General features: G+C 55.1%; 1 protein-coding gene across 1 annotated transcript; it reads left to right on the top strand.

The window, feature by feature from the left end:
• Positions 1–5,946: 5,946 nt before the first annotated feature.
• Positions 5,947–27,001, top strand: TJP3 (tight junction protein 3). Its single transcript, XM_065873864.1, has 21 exons — positions 5,947–5,964; positions 9,955–10,011; positions 10,127–10,236; positions 10,968–11,070; positions 11,308–11,656; positions 13,357–13,460; positions 14,520–14,679; positions 14,957–15,065; positions 17,480–17,621; positions 17,735–17,838; positions 17,987–18,143; positions 19,018–19,126; positions 19,270–19,507; positions 20,087–20,298; positions 21,649–21,744; positions 24,002–24,072; positions 24,489–24,699; positions 24,788–24,888; positions 25,226–25,513; positions 26,473–26,519; positions 26,899–27,001. Exons 1-21 carry the CDS (start codon positions 5,947–5,949, stop codon positions 26,999–27,001), a joined length of 2,889 nt encoding a protein of 962 aa, XP_065729936.1.
• The last annotated feature ends 112 nt before the right edge of the window (positions 27,002–27,113 follow it).

A 27,113-nucleotide genomic window follows, 5' to 3' on the forward strand; every position in this document is an offset into this window, starting at 1 on the left:
GGAGCCTTGGATGCTAGAGTGAAGGCTTTAGGTGTAATGGAGTTAAGGGATCTTTTTTTTTTTTTAAATGTAAAGCATGACTCTATACTAATATAAAACAAACAGGTGCTTTATGAGTTTACCTAACTCATTAATTAATATGAGAACCAGCAAGATTTTACAGATTGTTTAAAGGAGAGAATATTGGGACTTCCCTGGTGGCGCAGCAGTTAAGAATCCGCCTGCCAATGCAGGGGACACGGGTTCGAGCCCTGGTCCCTGGCCCGGGAAGATCCCACATGCCGCGGAGCAACTAAGCCCGTGTGCCACAACTACTGAGCCCACGTGCCACAACTACTGAAGCACGCGCGCCTAGAGCCCGTGCTCCGCAGCAAGAGAAGCCACCGCAATGAGAAGCCCTCACAGCGCAACAAAGAGTAGCCCCCGCTCGCCGCGACTAGAGAAAGCCCATGCTCAGCAACGAGGACCCAACGCAGCGATAAGTAAATAAATAAATTTTTTTAAAAAGGAGAGAATATTAAGAAAGAACGCACACACAGGCAATCAATGCTGAAATGGATTTACAAATAGTTGTAAAGGTGGTCAACATCCACAGGGAAATAATCAGTGGTCTCCACGGGACAAAATTCATTTGTATTTCTATGGACAAGAATCCTTTGAGATACCACCAGTTTCTTATAATTTACACAGTTGTAAAATAGTTCGAAGACCATAAGAAGCACGGATAACTAAAGAGGATACCCAGAGCCTGGCATTGATCAGATGCTCAATAAATATCCTTGACCGAATGCTAGGGAGCTATGGAGTATTCTTGAGCTAAAGCCACAGCTTGTTAACTACGCACTCATTGCTGAGACTGTTCGTTTACTTTTTGGTTTTGGGATCTTAGTTCCCTGACCAGGAATGGAACCCACGCCCCCTGCCGTGGAAGCGCGGAGTCTTAACCACTGGACTGCCAGGAAAGTCCCGACTTATTTGTTGAATGTCTGCTCTCCATGCTGGTCTGTGAGCTCTACCTCTCCAGTGACCTAGGCTCCCAGAACAGTGCCTGGTATGCAGTAGGCACTCTATAAATGAATTAATAGCTCATGGGGAACCACCTAAGATTCTGAACAGAATAGAAAGACCAGTTCTGTGTGCTTTAGCAGGACAGATTCCCGCTGTGGCAGGCCCAGCCTCAAGGCAGATAAGGGTGGGGTCTCAGGGGACCTTTCATGGGGTGTGGTGGGGGGAGCTGGTGTGGGTACAGGTGCAGAGGTCAGACTGAAACCAGGGATGGTGAGGAAGGTGTCAGGGGCCTGGGTTCTTCCCCCAGCCATTGCACACAACGATGGAAGCTCGAAATAGACAATTTTGCAGGCGGTCCCCATCCAGCTCTGGAGAACACCATAACTCCCTTTCACTTTTTCCCAGTGGGGGTTTGTCTCCCTCCTTCTGGCCTGAGTGGAGGAACTTCAAAGCACCCAGGCAAACCTTTCTGTGCACCTGCTACGTGCCAGCTGCTTTAATTTGTGAACCTTCGCGATCATAGCGCTCAGAGTCGGAACTAGGTCCCATTATACAGATGAGGAAACTGAGGCAGGAAGCAGAGGGGCTGGGATTCTCACCAGGCACTGCTCTGCCCCCTGCCGTGGAGCTTCCTTCTAGGGCTTCCTCCCAACTAGGGGGTGGGGGGGGGTGGGTGACACCCTCTGTGAGCCCCCTCCAGCCGCCCCCAGAAGGGTCGTTCACCCCTCCTCGCTTTCCCCTCCCTCCAACATCAAAGTACTCGCCCTAAGGTGCCCCGGGACCCGCATGGTGCCTACCGCTGGGCCATTCCTCAGTGCTGTGCTCATCAGCAAGCCCACCCCACCCAGAAACTGCCCTTCCTCCTGCGCTCTCTGGCTGAACCCATAACTCCAGTCCAGGCATGAGGAAAGCATCAGACAAACCCCAAATGAGGGGCATCGTAGAAAATCCCTGACCCGTCTCCTCCAGGTGGAAAAGGTCAGGGAACGAGGGGAGCGGAGCCCGAGAAGACGTGATCACACAGACGTGAACACACTGTGGGATACTGGATGGGCTCCTGGTGCAGATTTCACACTAGTAAAACCTGAATACAGCGTGGAGTTTAGTTAATAGTGAGGATGTTTCGTTAATAGCGAGGATGTGGCTTCTTAGTTTTGGCAAATATACCGTGGTGGTCACGTAAGATGTTAACGTTGAGAGAAACTGTGTGAGAAACATAGGCGGACTCTCTGGATTATATCTACAACTTTTCTGTCAATTTAAAACTAGTCCAAAATAAAATGTTTCTTTTGTTTTTTGGCCACGCTGTGTGGCTTGTGGGATCTAAGTTCCCCGACCACGAATTGAATCTGGGTCCCCTGCAGCGGAAGCTCAGAGTCCTAACCACTGGACCGCCAGGGAAGTCCTCAAAATAAAATGTTTATTTAAAACATTTTTTTTCCAGGGCCTCTGGGTTTGGAGTCACTGCTCCTCCAGCTCCCGCCTACGGCCCCCAGTCTGTCCTCTCGGCAGTGACCACCAGAGTGCGCCTGTGAGCCCCGAGTCAGGCCCCACCCCTCCTCTGCCCACAACCCTCCAGGATCCCACCTCCCTGGAGGTAAAAACCCAAGTCCTCCCCGGAGCCCACAGGGACCTGCAGGACCTGCCCCGTCCCCTCCCTGCTCTCCCCTCCTCCCTCTCTCCTCCTCGCTCACTCTGCTCCAGACACACGGGCCTCCTCGCTGTTCCTCCTACACGCCAGGCATAGTCCTGCCCAAGGACCTTTGCACCAGCTCTCCCATGGCGCCTCCCTCACCTCCTTCAGGTCTAGCTGTTACTTCTGCCCAGATACCTCTCACTTAGGTCACTCCTATTAATCTCAGTACCACCTCCTCAGAGAAGCCCTCCCAGAGCCCCCAGCCCAGGTTGTGCCTCTGTACCTAGGCTCTCAGAAATCTAGGTTGGACTTGTTATTTCTGTTACGTGATGATCTGATTATTGTCTATCTCCCCTGAGGACCCTTGGCTTCCTTTAGGGCAGGGACTGAGTCTGCGTCAGTGCTGGGTATACACAGTGGGCGATCAGTAAACCTCGAGTGAATGAGCCAGCACCCAGCCAGGCTGCAGAGCTGCTTCATTCTTGGGCTCTGGTCAGACCTGTTAGGCCACAGATAAGACCTCAGCCTCCTGCAGCCCCGCAAAGCAGCCTACACCAGGGAGACCCCAAGCTCCCAGCGTGAACGAACCCCCCAGGCTCCCACCCCTCCTGGCGGCCACGACCCACTGGGAGACCTCAACCCAGTCCCTACCCCCTTTGGGCCTCAGTTTCCCTGTAGGTGCTCAGAGGGGGCAGAGGAAGATCATCCCACAGGTTTCTCTGAATCCTCCCTTCCCCCACCCCTTCCGGCCATGCGCACACTGCTCCCTCCTGGTTGTAGTTGGCACTGCAATTTCAGACGGGAATTCCGTCCCCCATCACTTCTCCTTTCTGTACTTGGCGCATAGCAGGGGCTTGCAGTATTTTTGTTGAGTGAATGACTGAATAGGTGGGAAAATGAATGCATGAATGACACCGCCTCTGGCCTGTGAGGCAGCAGTGGACGCACCCTTCTCCAAAGCCCTGCATTTGAGCACAGCGTTATCCGATGGGTACTAGGGAGACACTGAGTGTTCTTTTTTTGAAATTTATTTATTTACTTATTTTTGGCCGCGTTGGGTCTTCGTTGCTGCCCGGGGGCTTTCTCTAGTTGCGGTGAACGGGGGCTTCTCTTGCTGTGGAGCACGCGCTCTAGGCGTGCGTGCAGGCTTCAGTAGTTGAAGCACGCAGGCTTCAGTAGTTGTGGCTCCCTGGCTCTAGAGCACAGGCTCAGTAGTTGTGGCACTCGGGCTTAGTTGCTCCGAGGCATGTGGGATCTTCCTGGTCCAGGGCTCAAACCCGTGTCCCCTGCATTGGCAGGAGGATTCTTAACCACTGCGCCACCAGGGAAGTCCCAGTGAGTGTTCCTGAGCAGGGCATGAATATGTGAGGTGGCTGGAGGAAGACCATGTGTCTTGTGGTGGTTGCCCCCCTTCTTAGAGCGGTTTAAAGTGGGGTTTCTCTACCTCAGCACTATTGGCTTTTGGGGCCCAACCGTTCCCTGGGGTGTCAGGCTGGGGGATGGGGGGCAAATTACCCTACAGTGAGAAGCACGGGTATAGACTGAGCGGTGTGGGGTCAAAGAGAGCCAAATCCAGGGCCAAATCCAGCTCTCCTAGTTGGGGTTGCCACTCGACCTATCTGGCCTCAGTTTTCTCAGCTGCAAAATGGTCACGTGGATATCTGTGTAACAGTGGCTGGAGCAAAGCAAACACTCCATGAGCATGAACCAGCTTATTTGTCTGATTTTGCCAGACCTACATCCAATCAGTAACTCCTCCCCAGTCCTCCCCAGTAATCGCAGCCACGAACCCCTGCATGCACGTGGCAGTGGGGAACTTATTTATGTTTTGTCCTATGAGTCATTAAAGCAAATACACGTCTATTTAGAAAATCTTTGACTTTCTTCTACCTAAAATCATGCTGTGTGCCACCTGCTGGTGACCCAAGGTCATGTCGGGAAAGACTGAGCTTTCCCCTTTAGCCAAGAGGTTCCAAGCAGGTCCTTAGAAGGGGGCTTCTGCAAATATTTATTGCCTTGGGGACCTTTGGGGACCCTTGAGGGGTTGATTCTGGCTAACTGGGGTCTCCAGGCTAGGTTTTGGGGGATAACTGCAGTGGGGAGTGGTGAGAGATCAACTTTGGGGGCCTCAAAGATTTTGATTATATTCTGTCTTGTACACTTGGCAAACTCTTATCCAACCCTAAAAACCCTAGTGGCAATACCCCCTCCTCCAGGAACACTTCCCTGATCCTCCATTTTCCCCTCTGCCTCCCCGCTTCCCACAGTCTGGAGTTCCTCTCTGCCCAGTCTTGACTGGATGAGGCTGGGAAGGGGTGTCTATGCCCAGATTTGCCCCTTCAACCTTGGCCTGAGATGGGGCACAGGAACGGCTGGGCCTCAAGGTCTATTTTTTTTAAGCACAAAGGAATGTGTGGGTGGGGCCGATGGTGGCTCCACCCATCCAGGTGACTTCCTCCCTCCCTCACCCCCAGGTAGAGGGTTTCCAGCTCTCGTCCTGTAGTTCCTAGACGGCTCCTGAGGGTGAGGCTGGGTGAGGAGAAAGAATCCTGACCTTAACTCAGAGGAACCTAAAGAATTTCCTCCGCCCTCGCCGCCCCGCCCTCCCCAGCTGGGGACCCAGCCAGGTGCTAGGTGTGAAGACAGGCGGGTACCACTGGATTCGGGGCAGGCCCAGAGGCGGTCGCTGTGCGCCTTCAGAGAGTCCATGCCCCTGGCCTCCCTGGGCCTCCGTTTTCTCTCTCTAAAATAGGGTAAACCTCCCGAAGATGGGGGTGACCCGAGAAAGACCAGCCCTATGCTCCTGAGGTCTCTGACCCTTGACTAGCTCCTAATCCAAGAGGTCTCCCTACTGAATTTCAACATGTAGAGTTTTTCTCGGATGTTAAACTTTCCGAAGCGCAGGCTCCGTTCCGAACGCGGCTGTAATCCCTTCCGGGTCTTCCTTGCAGCCTTGCCTGGCTGGTCTCCAGCCCCGCCGCTGGCTAGTGCGCAGCTGGGCGGAAAACCCGGCCTGGAATTCCCACCCCTGGGCCTGGATCCTGTGTTGGGAGGAGAAGGGGGGACGAAGGCTGCCTCGGCGGCGTCCCGAAGGCGTGTCGGGGCGGGGGCGGAGCCGGTAGGGGCCAAGGAGGAGGAAGAGGTGCAGGTGCAGCCCCAGCGGCGGAGCGGGCTGGAGGAGGGCGAGAGCCGGGGACCTGCTTCGCCGCGACCCTCCCCAGCCTCCTCCCTCACGCCAGGGTGGGGGCCAATTGTTTCCAGGCCCCCTGGGGCAGAGGCACTGGACGACCCCCGGGTGGACTATGGCGGTGAGATTCCAGGCGAGTAGCCCGCCGAGGGCGGGAGGGAGAGGGGACCGAGCTGGGGTCAGGGCTGGGACCTGGATCCAGGACCCCAGATCACCCTCTGCCTAGGTAACAGATGGGGAAACTGAGGCCCAGAGGAATGTGGTGGCTAGCCCGAGGCTGCACGGGCAGAGGCGTCCGCGCCCACTGGCCTCCAAAGCGGCCTCCGGGAGCTTCCTCTGTCCTGGGTCTGCCTTCGCAGGTAGACCTGAGTTCAAATCCCATTTTTTTCTCCGTAACTTTGGGCCGCTGAATCCATGCGTCTCCGAACCTTATCTATAAAGTGGACGGTGGTCACTTTATAGAAGGGTGTAGGAAGGATTCCAGGACAAAAGTGTGTTGCAAAGCGCCTGGCACGTAGTAGGTGCCCGGTTTCCCGGGAGATCAGCGGAGTTAAGCTTGAGCACTAAGGGCGGAACCGTGGGCAGGGACTTCATTTGTGGGCGGGAGCGGCTTTGGCGAATGCGGCTAGGCTGCGGACGAGGGGATCCCCATTTATTGGGTGCCTACTGTATACAGATCCGTTCACTTGGGCGACCTGGTAGACATGGGCGTCGAGAGCCCCGTTTTGCACCGAGCAAGCCGACCGGGGCTGCGAGAGGGAATCCCTGTGGCTCTGTCTGGGGGGACTTCGCTCTCCAGGGCTGAAACTTGAATCGACTTTGTCACACCCACCCCGCTGGGTCTCAGGTCGGGCCCCAGAGGGGTAAACTGGCCTAGGCTGTTTACCTGGCTCGCCCCAGGCCGGACCGCCCGAGGCTCTAGGGCCGGGCAGTTCTGGTTCCCGCCGCCTCCTTCCCGGCAGCAAGGAACCGCTCCCAGAATCCAGTCCCCAGCTCGAGTATTTGTGACCCCCCCCCTTCCCCTCCCCCTCCCCACCCCCGCCGTTGTTCCCAGAGGTTGGAGTGGGGAGGGGGAGAGCGGACAGCAGCCTGGTAGCCAAGTGCCCGGGGCGGTGTGCCTTGGTAAGACCTTGTCCCTCTGGAGGCGTCTCCTCTCCGGTGTTTCTGTCCCGCGCGTGGCAGGGGGCGAGGACGAAGGCCTGGGCCCCGCCCCCTCGGAGCGCACCTCGACGGAGGCGGGGCTGAGGAGGCTAGGAACTCTGGACGTACCTGGTTGAGTTCCTGGCGGAATCAGCCTTTTATTCCACCATTCACGCATTCCTCAAACGCCCGCGTGCCTGGTCTTGTGGGGACAATGCTGGGGTCCCAGGGCCCCCAGCCCTGCCCACTAGGAATCCCCTGACTAGAGGGATGTAGGGGAGACAGGTGGACTGGGACATCCCAGGCCCCAGTAATCAGAGACGTAAAATGTGTGTGTGGTGGGGGGCGGGGGGCTTTGAGGACTCATTTCCTGGAGGAAGAGACAGTGGCACTGGGGCTGTGAAGGATGAATAAGAGTTTGCCAGGGAGCGCAGCATGTGCAAAAGCCTGGAAAGGAGCTGATTGGAGGGCCCATCACCAACGTACCCAGAGAGACAGCCCTGCCCAGCCTTCACAGACCAAGAGGAAAGACCAGAAACTCACTAACTGATGATTAAACAGGATAATTTAAGATGGTTTTGGATGTCATGAATAAAACCTCATAAATTAAGTAGGGAGGGGTGGTAGGGTGCCAGGGAAGATTGGCTAGTCTAGTAGGGTCCCCTGGGGAGGTTGCGTTTGAGCTGAGACCTGAGTGTCCGGGGCAGCTGTGTGCATCCTGGGAGGGTAACCAGCCACAGGGCACTGCCAGGGAAATGTTTGGAGGTGAACTAAGTTGAGGTGGGACGTGGCGTTAGGCGTGACCCCATGGGTCATGGAGAGTCCTGCAGTATCCATGGAGGCAAGCCTACACAAGCTGGGACAAGCCCCAGCCACCTGTGCCTGCCCCCTTAGGGGCCCTGAGTCCCTGTGAGCTGTTTCTTAAAATAAGGCAAAGAAATCAAAATTCTGGGAGGCCGTTTAATGACACTAAGCATAAAATCAAAGCAAGTGAAAAGATTCTGTTCTGAAAAATAAGTTCAGAAAGAAAAAAAAAAAAAGCAGAAGGATACTGTAGCCCGGTGGTTAAGATTAAAGGTATGGGATGGGCTGCCAAGGTTTGCGGAGCGCTGTGTGAGCTCCAGCAAGTTACTGAACCTCTCTGGGCTTCCCTTTCCTTCCCTGTAAGGCAGGAAGGCAGGAATAGGAGAAGTGCCATTTCTGAGGTCACTCAGGCGTAAATGAATGGGCGCGTGCAATGCGCTCGCTGGCAGCGCACGGAATAGTGTTGTTTAGCAATATTATGCAGAGGAAGAAGGTCATTATTATTACTTCTCACAACAGCACTGTCATCTCTCCTAGAGGCTCCTTCTGCTATTCGTGCATGACTCCACGCCCGCCTCCCACACCTCAGCGCTGAAAGACGGGGGCGGCGGGGGTGAGGGAGGTACCCATTTCACAGATGGGGAAGATGAGGCTGGGAGAGGCACCACCACAGCCAGCAAAGGGCAGACTGCAGGATTTGAGGCTCAGTTGAGAGAGCAGACCTGGCTCCCAGGGGTGTCCGTGAGGCCCTGCCCTTGGCTTTGTTTCCCTCTTCTCTGCCCCCTTCCTACCTCGGGGGAGCCTGGAATGCTGCTCTCCCGGGAACCTCTAAGAAAAGGCACCAGAACACATCACACCAGCGGAGGGCTCACAGGGAGTCCCCCGCTCTTGCAGTGCTGAGCTGGGCAACCAGGCTGGGGAGGGAGCGTCATTTCTACAAGGCCCCCAGGGTAGTGGGACAGCCCCGCAGAAGGTAAGGGATGGGTGGGGGCTGGCTTCCCGGAGGGCTCCACATCCCCCGCTTCTGCCAGCATCTCCCGGCTGAGTGACCTCTACTCCCGGAGCCTGTGATCTCATCTGTACCTTGGGCTTGAAAATAACAGAATTCACGCCCCACAGCCCCACCCTCCAGCCCCACCCTCAACTGCTCTGTTGTCTTGGCAAGTGACTTCCCCTCTCTGTGCCTGGCTTTCCTCTTCTGTGACGGGGCATAATAGAATGCCCCTTAGTGAGCAGATTAAATGAGATCTTACCTGTGAAGTGTTTGGCGCAAAGGAAGCACTTCATTCATTCATTCATTTCTTAGATAGTTAGAATCTCTCCTATGATCCAGGCACTCAGGATCAACTTTGAATGAGGCAGATAAAAATCTCTGACCTCTGAAGCCAATATTCTAGAGGGAGAAGGGCAGTGACCAGATTTTAAAAACCTCGAGAGTGTCAGGGGATCACAGGTTCTGTGAACGAGGAATCAGGGAAAGGAGGATAAACTGGTCTGTTGCGGGATGGCAAGCATTCCAGTTCCAGACAGGGTGGTTGGGAGAAGGAGGTGAGGGAGTGGGCCAGGTGCAGATCTGGGGGAAGAGAGATCCAGGCAGAGGAGATGGCTCGTGCGAAGGTCCTGGAGCAGGACCGGGCTTGGTGTGTGGGAGGAACATCGAGGAGCCCTGAGTGTCTGGAGCAGAGTGAGACCCTTGTGTCTGTAGGCCTTGCTAGATCCCCCCCACCACCACCACAAGGACTGAGCCAGACCTTCCAGAGGGACAGTGACAAGGACTAACATTTCCTCTGCTCCCACCACAGTATGGCACTATTAACATTTGGAGATGGGTCATTGTTTGTGGTGGGGTCTGACTGTGCACTACATGTAGGGGTTTGAGCAGCACCCCTGGCCCCCACCCCCTCGATGCCAGGAGCACCCCCCAATCATAACAACCACAGGTGTCCCCAGATACCACCCAGTGCCCTCTGGGAGAGGGGGTAGAATGGACCTGGATTGAGAACCACTGATTTAAGTCCATTTTGCAGATGAGAAAACTGAGATCTCAGGAGAGGTAGCAACTAACTCACAGACTTGGGCCATGAGAGTGTCAGAGCCAGGCTCCACACCCACCCAGGTATGGGGAGCCCTGATTGCTCTGATAGACCTCATGTCCACCTTCCCTGTCACCTCCCACCAGGTGCTGGACATGGAGGAGCTGACCATCTGGGAACAGCACACAGCCACGATCAGCAAGGTGAGGCCTCCCTCCCTCTGCGTGGGTGCTGATGGGAATGGTGGGTTGGTTCCTGCAGGACAGCCTTCGTCCCAGTGAGAAGCAAAATCACGTTCTGTCTCTCATCCCCCCTCAGGACCCCCGCCGAGGCTTCGGCATTGCAATATCTGGTGGCCGAGACCGGCCCGGTGGATCAGTGGTTGTGTCCGATGTGGTGCCCGGAGGACCAGCTGAGGGCCGGCTACAGTGAGTGTCAAGGCAGCTGGGTTCCGGCGGGGGTGGGGGTGGGGGGACACATCAAGAGGAGGGAACTGTGTGGGCCCAAACCAGGAGGCTCGAAAGTGCCTGGCGCCTTCCAGCTCTGTCAGTACGGGGCTTGGGGCTGGCAGAAGGACAGACAGTGACTAGCCCCCACTCTCCTCAAGGCACTGGTCCTCTGATGAGTTCTGGGGGTCATAGTGGCCCCAGGATGCTCCCGGAGCAAATATCCTGGAAACCTCTTTTTGGCTGGAGGGAGAGAGACCCAGTGTCCTGAGCCCTTGGGGATAGGAGGCTCCTGGGAGTTATGTTGGGAAAATGGTTCTGGGATCCAAGAGGCTGACGGGTGATATGGCTCAGCTCAGAATCAGCGACCAGCTTCAGAGAGAGAGAGTACGAAACGGACAGGGAGAGAAGGGGAGAAAAGCAGGAAGAGGGGGCCCGAGAGAAAGAAGTGAGGGGGTACAGGGACACCAGGTGTAATTGCAGCTTATGTTCTATGATTGCATTTCACTATGTGGGTTCTGCGATCAGCCCCATTTTACAGATGAGGAAACTGAGGCCCAGAAGGATAAATGTCTTCATGAGTCTGGGGACACCAGTAAATCAGAACCAGGCTTTGTACACATGGGGGTACCTTCCAGGGGCCCTCAGGGCAGGCCTGGGGAGAGGGGCTCCTGGGTGTTGTCTCCTCCCTGAGATCCGGCCTCCTCCCTCAGGACAGGGGACCACATCGTCATGGTGAATGGGGTCTCCATGGAGAGTGTCACCTCCACCTTCGCCATTCAGATACTCAAGACCTGCACAAAAGTGGCCAACATTGTGAGTGGGGGCTCAGTGGGAGAGGCAGCCCCTGGCTGAACCCCACTTCTCCTGGTCCTGTTGCCCATGGGCAGTATAAGCTTCCCCAAGCAAGTGGAATCTTGTTTCCATTCACAGCTTGGATGTTAAGGCCCAGAGGGACCAGAGTCCCCCAGGGTTCCCCAGGGTCCGCCATGGGATGGGGCAAAGCCTTGAGCTGCCCCCTGCCACCCCGACCATTTCTGCCTGCCCTAACAGACAGTGAAGCGTCCCCGGAAAGTCCAGCTGCCCGCCACCAAGGCCACCTCTGGCCTGGGACACCAGGACTCAGATGAGGACGATGGGCCGCGGCGCTTGGACGAGGCTGACCACGGCCAGGGCTATGAGGGTGACACGTCCAGCGGCTCTGGCCACTCCTGGGGCGAGCGCTCCCGCCGGCCAAGGACAGGTCGCCGGAGCCAGGCCAGCAGCCATGGGCGCAGGAGCCCGAGTGGCGGCTCCGAGGCCAACGGGCTGGCCCTAGTGTCTGGCTTCAAGCGGCTGCCGCGGCAGGACGTGCGCATGCGGCCCGTGAAGTCCGTGCTGGTGCGGAGGAGAGACAGCGACGGTGAGCGTGGGGGCCACGTTGTCGGCAGTGGGGCTTGGCATCCCCGGGAACAGGCAGCACTGCTGCCCCCAAATCTGATCACATGTGGTGTGTGGTCAGCAGAATAATGGCCTCCAAAGATACCCACATCCTGGTCCCAGGACCTGTGGATGTGTCACCTCATAGGGCAGAGGGAACTTTGCAGGTGGGGTTAAATTAAGACCCCTGAGATGGGGATGACCCTGGATTCCCTGGGGGGCCTAGCGTCATCCCAGGGTCCTTATAAGAGGGAGGCGGGAGGGTCAGAGGCAGAGAGAGACGGGAGATGCTGCACTGCTGGCCGTGAGGATGCAGGAGGGGCCGCGAGCCAGGGATGCGGCGCCTCTAGAAGCTGGAAAAGGCGGGAACCGACGCTGCCCTGGAGCCTCCGGAAGGACCAGCCCTGCCCACACCTGGATTTTAGCCCCGTGAGGCCCATTTCAGACTATTCGATAAATTTGTGTTGTATTATAGCCATTACGTTTGTGGCAGTTTGGTACAGCAACGGGAAACTCACACATCATGACATCAGTAGACTGTCGAGGGATTAGTAGGTATAGAACAGTAGGGACGTGATCTCTCATTCCTGTCTTGAGTCAATGGCAGTATTGTGACCTTGGAATTCTGGTCATGATGCGACAAATGACACTGGGATATCTACCCCACATTGTAATTTTAATAATCCTGAAAACGCTCATCGTGATGTCACTGAGTATTGGGGTTGTTAACCCTAAGCCGCTTTGGTGATGTCATCACGGTGTTGGGAAGGGGCAACCTGGGCTCTGCTCCTTCTCAGGTGCCTGCCGCTGACTGCTGCGCAATGATATCAGAATCCCTGCCCCAGGGCCTTTGCACGGGCTGTTCCCACCACCTGAAATGACCTTCCCAAGACTCCTGCAAGGGTTTGCTCCCTTGCTTCATCCAAGACCCAGCTCAGACGTCACCCCCTGAGAGAGGCCATCCCCCAACACCTGTCCCCAAACTGCCCCTCCGTGGCCACTCTCCCCACCTCCTGGCTTATGCTCTCTCTCTTTTTTTCTTTTAATACTTTTAATTTTTTTAATTAATTATTTATTTATTTTAAAAATGTATTTCTTTTTGGCTGCGTTGGGTCTTCGTTGCTGCGCGTGGGCTTTCTCTAGTTGAGGCGAGCAGGGGCTACTCTTCAGTGTGGTGCGTGGGCTTCTCATTGCAGTGGCTTCTCTTGTTGCAGAGCACAGGCTCTAGGTGCGTGGGCTTCAGGAGTTGTGGCTCGCGGGCTCTAGAGCGCAGGCTCAGTAGTTGTGACACACGGGCTTAGTTGCCCCGCAGCATGTGGGATCTTCCCGGACCAGGGTTAGAACTTGTGTCCCCTGCATTGGCAGGTGGATTCTTAACCACTGCACCACCAGGGAAGTCCCCCAGCTTTCTCTCTTCCCAGCGCTCAGCATCACCGGGTGCTTGTGTGTTCCACCTCCCCCAACTACAGGGGACCAGGTCTGCTTTGTCACCCGCCGACAGGCACCTTTCAGGGGGAGAGTGCCCGCTGGAAAGGGGCAGCAGGCTGAAGCCTGCTGCCTCCCTGCACGACAGCAGCCTGGAAGGTGGGATGGTTGAGGGCAGGCGAGAAGGCTGAGGTCTGAGAGCCCCTGGCAGCCCAGAACCCAGGCCCTGCCTCAGTTTCCCTCCTCTTCCACGCACAGATTTCGGGGTCAAACTGGGCAGTCAGATCTTCATCAAGCACATCACAGAATCGGGCCTGGCTGCCCAGAACAGCAGGCTCCAGGAAGGAGACCTCATCCTACAGGTGAGCCCCTTCTTCCTGTCAGGGGGCAGGGAGACCGGGGCCAGAGGGTAACAGTGTTACCGAGGCATATGGCACAGTCAGCAAAGCTGCTTCTGAACCACTTGCCTCCTGCATTGTGGCCTGTTTCACAAAGGTTGGAGATGGCTACGCAGGATTTTCCCCCCTTCCCCCCATCTGCTGCAAATCCATTGCCAAATGTCGGTTTCTAGCACCCCCTTTGGGTTGTCTGTTTCTAGTATCCCCAGAATCACATGACGTGCTGGCTACAGCACTGATTCATGGGCCTGCCTTAGGTGCCTGGATGCTAATGGTCCAGAGACCAGGCTTTGAGGAGCAGCTCTGCCTTAAGAGCTTGGTTTCCTTCTAGACTCCTCCCCTGAAAATCTGTTTCTAGTGATTCCTAGTGTTTGATATACAAATCATTTCTGGTTGATTGTTTCTAGAGCTTCCTCAGAGTTATCTGTTTCTAGTGACCCTGAAGAATTGTCTGTTTCTAGTAGTTTGGGGCTGACACTTGAAACAGAGCTTGGAGGTGGGGCTGGGGGGCTAGAAGGGTTACTGAAAACAGACATTCCCAAGAGAAAATGTTAGCAATGGATTCCTGGTGAGCGGAGATGACACTAAATTTCTCCTAGGAATTGTATGTTTCTAATCAACTTCTAGATGTCTGTTTCCAGTACCTCCCAGAGATTGTCTGTTTCTAGTATCTACATATTTACTCCCTCTCCCCCAATTAGAGTTGTTTCTAATATCTGTTCCCAGTGTCTCCTGAGAAATTTCCCCCTCTGGGGAAATGAGAGTCAATCCATTTTAAATTTTTCCCTAGTGCCCCCCCCCACCCCTCTTAGAAAATTGTCTGTTTCTAGAATTCTTCTGGAGGTCAGTTATTGGCATAGTCTCCTCTCACGGCAGGAATGCAGTTCTATCATTTTCTGTTGAGAATGTCTGTTTTTAGTAACCCCTGAGGGTTGTGTGTTTCTAGTCCCCCTCACCAAGGTATCTGTTTCTAGTATCCCCTATCTCTCACGAACTTGCTTCCTCCTTCCTGATCCCTTTTAGATCAACGGGGTGTCCAGTGAGAATCTGTCACTGAGTGACACACGGCAACTGATCGAGAAGTCGGAAGGGAAACTGACTCTGCTGGTGCTCAGGGACCGGGGCCAGTTCCTGGTGAATATCCCTCCGGCCGTCAGCGACAGCGACAGCTCCCTTCTGGAGGGTGAGGGGCCGAGAGGCCAGCCCTGGGAGGTTCAAATGGAGGGCCAGGGAGGCAGGCTGTGCCAGGCAGGACCAAGCAGGAGTTGGGAAGCCTGGCCCTGAGAGGCTCAGAGAGGGACAGAAACTTGCCCAAGGCCACACAGCAAGTTAGGGCTGGAGGCCCTCAGCTGAGCCTGACTCTGATCTGGGCCCCTTTGCTTAGAGGGGCCTGATGTGCCCCTCTGTGAAATGGCAGCCTGGAAGGCGTGCCCGTGGCTGAGACACGCTTTCCCCCGCAGACATCTCAGACCTCGGGTCAGAACTGTCTCAGGCGCCACCATCCCATGTACCACCGCCACCCCAGCATGGGCAGCGGAGTCCAGACGCCAGCCGAACCAGCTCCCCCATGTATGTAACCTCATCGGCTAGAATGGCCAAGTGGGATGGGAACATGGGCCTGTCTTTTCCAACATGGGGTAGCCTTGAGGGTGCAGTCATGGCAGCCTGCCTGGAAGAGGCCTCTCCTTCCACACACAGTCCTTCTTGCCTCCTTATTGTGGCTCAGGGTTCTCGGTCCTGGGAGAACCAGATATGGACGGACTTAAAGCAGAAGGGATAACAGAATTTTACAAGGCCTAGAAGACTTCAAAATGCATAAGCCCTGTCACCGAGCAAGGCTTTTAGAGAGTTCTCTTGGGAGTGAAATAGCCACAGCTGTGTGCAGGGATTAGAGGATGCTTATTCGTTATGATGATGTTTATAAAAGGGACAGAGTGGCAGTTACTTTGTTAGTCTCCTGGGGCTGCAGTAACCAAGTGCCACAAACTGGTCGGCTTAGAACCACAGAAATTTATGGTCTCAAAGCCCTGGAGACTGGAGACTCAAGTCACGGTGTCAGGGCCACACTGTCTCTCAGGGCTCTTAGGGGGAAATCTGTTCCAGGCCTTTCTCCTAGCTTCTGGTAGCCTCCAGCATTCCTTGGCTTCCAGGTGGCCGTCTCCCCGCTGTGTGTCTTCATGTCATCTTCCCCCATGTATGTGTCTCTGTGTCCAGATGTCCCCTTTTTATAAGGACACCAGTCAGACTGGATTAGCCACCGCCCCGACCCCAGTATGACCTCAAGTTCACTAATCACATTGTGATGACCCTGTTCCCAAATGAGGTCCCATTCTGAGATCCTGGGGGTTAGGACTACAACAGGTGAATTTTGAGGGTACACAATTCAACGCCTTAAAAAACATGACTGCACAACACTTGGGGATTAGGTAACGGGCACCTCATTTAAGCCTGCAGTCCCCTGTGAAGTAGGGGGTTGTATCTGTTATCTACAGCCGCATAACAAATGACCCCCAAACCTGGCCGCTTGAGATAATGGTAAACATGTATTACCTCACTGTTGCTGAGAGTCAGGAATTGGGGACGGCTTAGCTGGGTGGTTCTGGTTCATGGTCTCATGAGGTTACAGTCAAGACGTGGTCTAGGGCTGTGGGCTTTTGGGAGTGGATGATCCCCTTCTAAGCTCCCTTGCATGGCTGTTGGCAGGAGAACCAGGAGGTGGGGGTCATTGCGGTCCATTTTAGAGGCCAGAGGAGGGCCCACGCCAAGGCCCCAGATCTTAACTTCACCACTAATTAGGGCACTAACTAGCAGTGACACAAGGAGATGGTGTGTGTGTGCTTGGCCCGTAGTGAATGCTCTTTATTACAATTGCTATAATATAATCCTTTCTTGGGAATATTAGACAGCCATGAAACAGGATGTCTCCAAGAGTATATTGAAAAGGTCTTGGGAAAATGCTCTTGGCATTGTGTACGGTGAATGAACCGGATTGCAGAATGACACGGGGCAGCATCTCAAATGGTTTGGGGGACTCTTGTGTGATCTTCCCGGGGATTCCATGGGCACACAGAAGGATCTGTGGACAGACAGCTCCAAGTAGCTTGATGTGTTTCTCCGATGCAGACCCTGTACTCTTTGAACCTGCCCCGTAAGACCTGGGCTGGGGGTACATCATTCTCAAGTGTCTTTCCCCACCCCCAGTCACTCAGCACTGGGGGTTCATAGGCTGTATGTCGGAAATGCTAACATATGGCCTGATCTTGATTTTCTTTCAGAAGTCTATATTTCCTCACCGTTTCTTTGAAAGCATCTGAAAGATCTGGAAAGTAACTCTTCTGTGCTAACAGTGGGTTGATTTTTCAGGGAACTTTCTTTCCGTCCTGTGCTTTAACTCTGTGTTAGTCTGCTCAGGCTGTTAACAAAACACCATAGGCAGGAGGCCGGAAGTCCATGGCCAGGGTGCTGGCATGGCCGGTTCCTAGTGAAGGCTTCTTCCTGGCCCATGGACGGCCTCCTTCCTGCTGTGTGTTCCCACGGTGGAGAGAGTGATCTCTGGTGTCTTTTATAAGGACACTAATCCCGTCATGGGGGCCCCACCCTCATGACCTCATGTAAACCTGGTCACTTCCAAAGGCCCGCCTCCTAAGACCATCCCACTGGGGGTTAGGACTTCAGCATATGAATTTGGGGGGACACAGACATTGTGTCAAGAGCACCTTCTATAACTTTTCACTAATATTAAAACAGTAAACATGACTGTCACAGGCTCACCTCATTTTGAGGCCTTGACTCGACTCAGCCATCCCAGGGCTCGGAGGAGGAAACTCGGGCTCAGAGAGGGGAAGCAGAGGGCCGGAGGTCACACAGCTGCAGAGGGGCAGGACCAGGATTAGAACCCGAGTGCCGATAAATTAAAATTCTTCTAAAAATTGCTGCTCAACATCCCCCCACCCCCACCTCACCCCAAATCTGTTCCCCACCAGGGAGAGCCCCCAGCTTCGGCAGGAAGGTTCAGTGGATTCTAGGACGGCGTCAGAACCAGGTGAGCAGAGGGTGGTGACTCTGAGCACCCCTCTGATTTTTCTGATCGCAGCCAATGAGGCTCTACCGAGCAGAGTGGGGAAGGTGGGCACAGACCTAAGAGGCCAGGGACAGTTCCCTGGGAAGAAGCGGGGGGCTGGGGGCTGCACTCCAAGAGGCAGGGACACCCCCCAGCAAAGGTTTCGTGGCTGGATCAGTCTGTGCTCGGGGAAAAAACTGGCTGTTCCCTTTCAGACTCCCCGCGGCGAAGGAGCTGTGATATGCACAGCGTGCCTAGCGGTCAGAGCGTGGAGGACCACGGGTATGCGCTCCAGGACAGAGGCCCCCAGCTGAGAACCCGCACACCCGGGCTGCCTCCTGCTTCCCATCACCTGCCTTCTCGCACCAGCATGGGGGTGGGGCTCTCCCATCCTCGGCCTGATGCCGACTGTCTCTGCCTCACTGCTCAGGTACAGCCCCGCCTCGCGGGTGGTCCGCTTCCTCAAGGGCGCAAATATTGGGCTGCGGCTGGCCGGAGGCAATGACGTGGGCATCTTCGTGTCCGGGGTGCAGGCGGGCAGCCCGGCAGATGGGCAGGGCATCCAGGAGGGAGATGAGATTCTGCAGGTGAGCGGGGGAGGCTGGTGGTGGGCCTGCTGGGTGGTACCCGAGTCTGTTACTGCTTGCATGTCCTCCCCCGGGGACCCCCTGGGGACTGGCAAGACCCCCAGAGACATTCAAACATTTTAAGGGCTTCCCAGCCTGGGGCATGACCTTGATGATTGGGTCATGACCTTGTGCATGTCACATCCTTGTTGTCAGTGTCATGACCTCGATGTCCAGCTCACGACCTTTCCCAGGTCACTGCCTCGTTATCGATGTCAAGTCTCCTTGTTTGTGTCACTGAGTTGACCGTGTCCTGACCATGTTGCCTGGGCCGCACCCTTGATCCCTGCGTCCATCCACAGGCCCTTTCTGTGCCACCTCCAGTCTCCCGTGTCTGGGTCGTGGCCTTATCCAGGTCGCGCCTTCGTGGTGTGTCTTTACCTCCATGATAATCAGTGTCTGTGACCTGCTGTCCGGGTCTGTATATTGTGTCCCTGTCACGACCGCATGTCTGTCTTGACTCTTTCAAGTATCACAAAATTCTCACCAGTGTCCTGGTCCTGTCACAGCTGTGACCCCTCATTCCCATGTCTCGATGTTGACAACCCACAGAGCCTCGGTTATGCCTGTACCGATTGCATTCCCTGTATCCTGGTTTCTGGGCCAGACCTTCACGTGTGTGTGTGTGTGTGTGTGTGTGTGTGTGTGTGTGTGTGTGTGTGTGTGCCCCTTTCGGAAAGTGCCCCTTTCGGGGCAGTGCCCCTTTCGGAAAGCCGTCCCCCAATCTCTGGGGCTCTTGGCAGCAGCTCTGGAAGGAGTTGGGTGGAGGGCTTTGTCTGGAGGAAGAGCTGGGATCTTGTGCCCTTGTCCCACCCCTGCACCCACTTCCCGGCAGGTGAATGATACTCCATTCCAGAACCTGACCCGGGAGGAGGCTGTGCAGTTCCTGCTGGAGCTGCCCCCGGGCGAGGAGGTGGAACTGGTGACGCAGAGGAAGCAGGACAGTGAGTGTGTGTGAGTGTATGTGCGTGAGTGTGTGAGAGCGTGTGTGTATGTGAGAGTGGAGCTGGGATCCACGGCCAGGCCCTGGGGAGGGGTCGGGTCTGGGCTGTGGCCCTGCTAGCTCAGGAAGCCTCCCTGTCCACAGTCTTCCGGAAGATGGTGCAGTCTGGCGTGGGCGACTCCTTCTACATCCGCATGCACTTTGAGATGGAGCCCAGCCCGCCGTCTGGCCTGGGCTTCACCCGCGGAGATGTCTTCCACGTGCTGGACACGCTGTATCCCGGCCCTGGGCAGAGCCACGCCCGCGGAGGCCACTGGCTGGCGGTGCGCATGGGGCGTGACCTCCGGGAAAAAGAGCGGGGCATCATCCCCAGCCAGAGCAGGTGCGGACCGCCCACTGGGACAGGGCACAGCATCACTACTTAGCATCCTTGGTGATTCCCTCTGGGGAGCCATGCAGAAGGCTCAGGGCTGACCAGTCAGCGCTTGTATGAGTTTCCTGCAGGTGCTGTAACAAATTACCACAAACCTAGGGGCTTTGAACAACACACTTTTATCCTCTCATGTTCTAGGGTCAGAGATGAGTCTGATGGGGCTAAATGCAGGCGTGGGCAGGGCTGGTTCCTCCAGAGGCTCCAGGGCAGCATCGGTTCCGCCTTTTCCAGCTTCTACCCTGGCTCGCGGCCCCTCCTGCATCCTCACAGCCAGCAGCGCAGCATCTCCCGTCTCTCTCTGCCTCTGACCCTCCCGCCTCCCTCTTATAAGAACCCTGTGATGACACTAGGACCCCCGGGGAATCCAGGGTCATCCCCATCTCAGGGGCCTTAACCCCACCTGCAAAGTCCCCTTTGCCGTGAGAGGTGACATATTCACAGGTCCCGGGATTCGGCCTTGGACATCTTTGGGGCTGTGATCCTGGACCCTGGACCCCGGTGCTCACTCATCTCCTCTCTTCTCTCCAGGGCAGAGCAGCTGGCCAGTCTGGAGGCTGCCCAGAGGGCCGTGGGGGTCGGGCCTGGAGCCTCGGCGGGCTCCAACACACGGGCCGAGTTCTGGCGGCTGAGGGGTCTTCGTCGGGGAGCCAAGAAGACCACCCATCGGAGCCGTGAGGATCTGTCGGCTCTGACCAGACAGGGTCATTACCCGCCATATGAACGCGTGGTGCTGCGAGAAGGTGGGCCAGGGTGGGAGGGGCCCTCCAGTAAGAGTGTTCAGAAGCCACAATCCTCACCTCTCTCCTTCCACCCAAAATACCCCCTTTTGGTTACTTTAGGATGAAAATACACACGCACAAAACCAGCACATAGATCCTTTCCCTACCCGAGAACCAGGGGTAAAAATACACCTCATTCAGATTTCAGGAAGGGAAGAGATTAAGCTCTTGCCCACAGCCTCAGGGCAGAGGGATTAAAACCAGGTGCTGAGGCTTTTTAAAGAAAATGGCAGGAGGGTGGGAATAGCAGGTGAGCCAGGACGGGAAAGGGCTGAGCTGCTTTCCAGCTGCTGGTCCATCGTCCAGACGAAAAAGACTCAAACATAAAAGGCTACTTACTGGGCTTCCCTGGTGGCGCAGTGGTTGAGAGTCCGCCTGCCGATGCAGGGGACACGGTGTTCGTGCCCCGGTCCGGGAGGATCCCACGTGCCGCGGAGCGGCTGGGCCCGTGAGCCATGGCCGCTGAGCCTGCGCATCCGGAGCCTGTGCTCCGCAACGGGAGAGGCCACAGCAGTGAGAGGCCCGCGTACCGCAAAAAAAAAAAAAAAAAAAAAAAAGGCTACGTACTTAATTTCTACCCCCAGCCAACGAAAGTTTAGAAATCTGAACATATCAAGTTTTTAAGAGCAAGAGAGAAGGAGAGGAGAAAAAGAGAGAAGGGTCAGTTGTAAAGAGTGGTCTGCTTACTCGCTTTTCTCCGGCCAAGATGCCTTCTGCACCCACTTCCTCACTGGTAAAAGGGAGTATTGGTGAGGCCAGGGGTCAAACAAGCTCTTCCTGCAAAGGGCGAGACAGTATTTTAGGCTTTACAGGCCAGATGGTTTCTGTCCAAATGACTCAACTCTGCAGGAAGGCAGGAGAGAGGGGACATGCTGGATGTGGCTTTGTGCCAATAAAACTTTATTTACAAAAACAGGCAGTGGATCAGATGTGGCCTGAGGGTTGTAATGGTGGTTGCCAATCACTGAGTTAGCTGGGTTCAGCTGCTCTGACAGACCCCAAACTGTATAAACAAGAAGTTTCCTTTTCAAGTAACAGTCCCAGTATAAGAAGGCCAAGAGGTCTCACACCTTCCCTTGAAGGATACAACCCAGATTTCACACATCATTCTGCTTGCATCCCATTGGCCGGGATGTAGTCACATGGCCATCCTTAGCTTCAAGGGAGGCTGGGAGTTGTAGTCTTTAGCTGGGCAGCTATGGGCCTGGCTAGATCTACTATGGAGAAAGTGGAGAGGCAGTTGCACAAGAAGCTAGCAGCCTTTGCCCCGCATGGGATCCTGATTCTTGTCATTGATTCTCTGCCCTGCAGCCAGTTTCAAGCGCCCGGTGGTGATCCTGGGACCTGTGGCTGACATTGCTATGCAGAAGTTGACTGCTGAGATGCCTGATGAGTTTGAAATTGCAGGTGAGAAACCAGGTCCCATAGCAACCTCACTGGTGAATCATTTCATAACCCTTTCCCAGGTTGAGGCAGCTTGATAAGGGGGCTGCTAATGATGCTGTTTGGGGGAAAGAGTAAGAACAACCATGCCAAACATGAGGCAGATCAGCCGCCAGCAGCCCCTCCAACCCCTGGGCCAGAAATCCTCAAACAATCTTGCCACCCTTTACCTGGATAGAGCCTCAGAATCCTTCTTAACACAGTTCACCAAGCAGCCATTGCCAATGGAGCCAATTGGACAATTGCCATTTGTCTGTCTGTTCAAGAAATTTGTCTGTTGAGCTATAGACACAGCATCGAACGAATACACAGGGTCTCCTGAGGAGACCAAAAATGAACAACTGCAGGAACAATTAAGCTAGAGTAGGGAATCAACAAATTACAGCTCCTGGGCCAAATATGGCTGTCTTTATTCAGCCTGCTAATTAAGAATGGTATTCAGAGACTTCCCTGGTGGTGCAGTGGTTAAGAATCCACCTGCCAATGCAGGGGACACGGGTTTGATCCCTGGTCCGGGAAGTCCCACATGACGCGGAGCAACTAAGCCCGTGTGCCACAACTACTGAGCCCATGTGCCTAGAGCCCGTGCTCCACAACAAGAGAAGCCACCACAATGAGAGAAGCACATGCACCGCAATGGAGAGTAGCCCCCCCCCACCACAACTAGAGAAAGCCCGTGTGCCACAACGAAGACCCAATGGCAGCCAACAATAAATAAATTTAAAAAAAAAGAATGGCATTGATATACTTTTTTATTTTATTTTATTTTTGAAATAGGTGTGGCTCTTTTATTTATTTATTTATTTTTGGCTGAGTTGGGTCTTCGTTGCTGCGCGTGGGCTTTTCTCTAGTTGCGGTGAGTGGGGGCTACTCTTTGTTGAGGTGCATGGGCTTCTCAGTCCAGTGGCTTCTTTTGTTGTGGAGCATGGGCTCTAGGTGCACGGGCTTCAGTAGTTGTGGCACACGGGCTCAGCAGTTGTGGCGCACAGGCTTAGTTGCTCCATGGCATGTGGGATCTTCCTGGACCAGGGCTCAAACCTGTGTCCCCTGCATTGGCAGGCAGATTCTTAACCACTGCGCCAGCAGGGAAGCCCAAGAATGGTATTGATATATTTTAAATGGTTAAAAAGAAGTTAAAACATTTTTTTTGTGACGTGTGGAAAGAACTGAAAGCTGCAACTTGAACAGGTACTTGTACATGAAGATTCATCATGATTCACGGCAGCCAAAAGATGGACACAACCCAAGTGTCCATCGACAGGTAATGGATAAATAAAACGTGCTCCATACACACCGCGGAATATTATTCAGCCTTAAGAAAGGAAGGAAATTCTGACACTACAACATGGATGAACACGGAAGACATGATGCTCAGTGAAATAAGTCAGATACAAAAAGACAAACACTGTCTGATTCCACTCACAGGAGGTCCCTAGAGGGGTCACATCCACAGAGACAGGAAGTCGATGGTGGGGGCCAGGGGCTGGGGGAGGGGGATGGGGAGTCAGTGTTTCACGGGGACAGAGTTTCAGTTTAGGAAGATGAGAAAGTTCTGGAGATGATGGTGGGGACGGTTGCCAAACAGTGTGAATGCACTTAATGCCACTGATCTGTGCGCTTAAAAATGGTTAAGATGGTACATGTTATGTTACACACATTTTACCACAGCAAAGAGAAAAAAGGCAAGTATGCGTCCCCCTCCTTTTAGGCCCCAGCGTGCCTTCTCCCTCAGCTGCCATACTATCTAGGAGGGCTTCCTAGAGGAAGCAGTACTCCATCTCATGTCCTAGAGGACACATAGGGGATGGGAGAGTAGCTTCTTTCGGGTCACAGCCCAAGCAAAGGCCCAGAGTCGGGACCGAGGCTGGGAAAGTGAGTGTGTGGAGCACAGACTATGCATCCGTCTCCCCATCATGCCAGTCGTTGGCTCAGTGACTCTGAGCCGGTGACCGTATGTCCCTGGCTCAGTTTCCCCATCTGCCAGTAACAGCCACTCCTGTTCAGGAGGAGGAGGTGAGGGTCGTGGTCAGGAGGGGACCCAGTGTGGTGTCAGAGGCGGGGCCAGCAGGAGCTGCTGCTGCTGCTGCTGGCGTTAGGATTTCTCTCAAGGGCCATGGGGAGCCGTGGTGGGTTCTTGAGCAGGGGAGGGGCAGGGAGACATGAATTTGAAGGGCCAGTGGACTGCCCTCCCAAAGCTGCCAGTCGCCTCTCCCCTCCACAGAGAGCATGTCAAGGACCGACAGCCCCTCCAAGATCATCAAACTGGACACCGTGCGGGTGATTGCAGAGAAAGTAAGCAAGGCTCTGCTGTGGGTCCCATTTCACGGATGGGGAAACCGAGGCCCAGGTCTCCAACCTGTTCTGGCCCCACACCCCGCAAGTGTGGTTTTCCCCCTCTTGGAGGCTTTGTGATGTGGGGGACTTGAGGGAGACAGAGCCTGCCCAGAGTCACACAGCAGCAAGTCCTGGGAAGAGGCAGAGACTCAAACTGGGGCTCTGGTGCTCAAGACACTGTGGCCTGGGCTATCACCAAGCCCCACCCCAACATGCTGGCCTGCAGGTATGAGAGGCTGGGGTCCACTCTGACCTCAGACTCTTCGTCTCTGTCTCTCTGATTCTTCACCTGTCTCTGATGCTCTGTCTCTGGGTGTTTCTCCCTCCACTGTCTGTCTCCCTCCCCCACGGCCCCCAACTTTGGCCCGGCCCAGGACAAACACGCACTCCTGGACGTGACACCCTCAGCCATTGAGCGCCTTAACTACGTGCAGTACTACCCAATCGTGGTCTTCTGTGTCCCCGAGAGCCGGACAGCCCTCAAGGCACTGCGCCAGTGGCTGGCCCCCGCCTCTCGCCGCAGCTCCCGCCGCCTCTACGCTCAGGCCCAGAAGCTGAGGAAGCACAGTGACCACCTCTTCACAGGTGTGGCGGGAGCTCAGGGTCTGGGGTGGGCGGTGGGTCCTGGCCTGAGTCTCCCAGCCATGCTGATACCCCTCCCCACCACCCGCAGCCACCATCCCCCTGCAGGGCACAAGCGACTCCTGGTACCAAGAGCTCAAGGCTATCATCCGCGAGCAGCAGACGCGGCCCATCTGGACGGCCGAGGACCAGGTACCTGTGAGGGTTTGGGAACAGTCACAGTTAGGGCTGGGTTAGGGGCCATGGCCAAGGCCCAGATTTGACCTGAGGCTAGGATCTGGACCTGGTTCCTGGGGTGAGATGGGATTGGGGTCTTCTCCTGACGCTGGAGTCAGGGTTGGGGCTCAGCTCAGATTTGGGATCTCAGTCTGGACCAAGGTCAATGGTCAGAACTCACCTTGGGGTCAAGGATTAAGGCTCAATTTGAGGTTGAGGACTGAAGTTTGGAAGGTGGTGTCCCGGGTCCGGGCTTTTCTCTAAGATCAGGGAGGGCCGGGGCTCGGCTCAGCCAGGCCATGTGCACCCGCAGCTGGACAGTTCCTCAGAGGACAACCTGGACCTCCCTTACCGCAGCCTGGCTGACAGCTCCGCGGATCTGAGCTGCGACAGCCGGCTCAACAGCGACTATGAGACAGACGGTGAGGGCGGTGTCTACACGGATGGCGAGGGCTACACGGATGGCGAGGGTGGGCCCCACATGGACGTGGACGAGGGGCCCCCGGCGCCAGCCCTGGCCCGGTCCTCGGAGCCCGTGCTGGAGGATGAGCCTCGGATCCTGCAAGATCACGGGAGATCCTCGGGTCACCAGGGGACCCAGGTGAGCAGAGCACCAGGCTGGCCCCAGCAAGGGTCTCGGGATGGGGCTGAGACACCTAGGGAGCCTGTTTTCTGCCAGGATGTCGAGGAACAGATACTTCCCTGACCAGATCAGTAGCTTGGACCTGGATCTAGGGTACTTGAACCACTGAGTCACTTAAAGCAAATATTTAACTTCTGCATGAGTTTGCTTATCTGAGATACAGGGATTGAGGGTAAAGTCTTGATGTCACAAACTTGTTATTTTGTTGTTGTTTTGTTTTTTGGCCATGCAGCTTGTGGGATCTTAGTTCCCTGACCAGGGATCGAACCTGGGCCCCCTGAAGTGGAAGCTCTGAGTCCTAACCACTGGACTGCCAGGGAATTCCCACAAGCTTGTTGTTTAAACAGAATACACTTAGTCCAAGTCCCGGCCCATGGGAGTCGGGTGTTTAACAATAACAAATATTGACTTAGCACTTATTCTCTGTGCGGCTGCCTCAGCCTCCAAGGTGCCTTTCTGTGAATTTCACAAATTCCTCCAGACCCTCTCTAGGGAAATGTAAAAATGTACGAGTCTATGATGTCTCTGGTAGAATGGTGCTCCGTGGGGTTGTGCAGTACCCGACCTGCTCAACTGTCCATGGCATCCTGATTATGGGGCAGGCTCTCCTCTAAGCACTTGACATATACGAATTCATTTATGAACTCCTGACAACAGCCCTCTGAGGAAAGTCACAGATGGGAAACCCCACTCCCCCTTTGCTGACAGGCTGGGAGATCACAGCCAAGGCCTTCCCCTGTCCCAGGCTGTTTTCTCATTTAAAATTGGGGATGAGCTCCAGACTTCTGTGGGGGCAAGGAGAAAGCCTGTGGGTAGCACTGTCGGGGGCAAAGGTGGGGCGGTGGGATGGAGTGGTTACTCATCCCAGTTTATCATATTTGGGGGATAAGCGTTAACCTCCTTTCTCCCTCTGCTAGGTGGATGGCCGCCACTCACAGGGTCAACGGCAACAGGACAGCATGCGGTAAGAGCCCCTGTACTCCACATTGGGGGACATCAACCCTCCCCCTGGGACTCAGGGTGTGGGGTGGAGAAGAGACCTAGAACCAAGCTATGCCTTCGTGGTGTTGGGAGCCTACTGAGTGAGACAGAGCCAGACAGAGCTACTCCAAGCCCCATATAGTCAGCGCCATGGGAGTAGGAATCCTCTTCCTGGGAGGATTGGGAGGGGTCCCTGAAAGAGGAGAATTTGGAGCGGGCTTTGAAGGATGTGTAGAAGTTTGTCAAGTCTTGCTCATCTCTGACTGCAACCCACTGTGCCTAGCCCAGAGTCAACTCAGATAATGGTAGGTAAGTCCACACCCTCCCCACCCACAGCCTCTGTTCTATTTTCTGATACCCAGGACATATGAGCGGGATGCTCTGAGGAAAAAGTTTACACGAGCCCGAGATGTGGAGTCCTCTGACGAAGATGGCTATGACTGGGGACCGGCCACTGACCTGTGACCCCTCCCAGGTGGCCAGCTGGCCTGTCCTCCCCTTTTCTCCCTGGAGCTGTGACTCAGCTTCCCACACAGAACCTGGGAACCTGCCTCCCTCTGCCCGGTCTTTAATAAAT

Source organism: Phocoena phocoena, chromosome 3 (assembly GCF_963924675.1).
Source record: "Phocoena phocoena chromosome 3, mPhoPho1.1, whole genome shotgun sequence".
Taxonomy (NCBI): domain Eukaryota; kingdom Metazoa; phylum Chordata; class Mammalia; order Artiodactyla; family Phocoenidae; genus Phocoena; species Phocoena phocoena.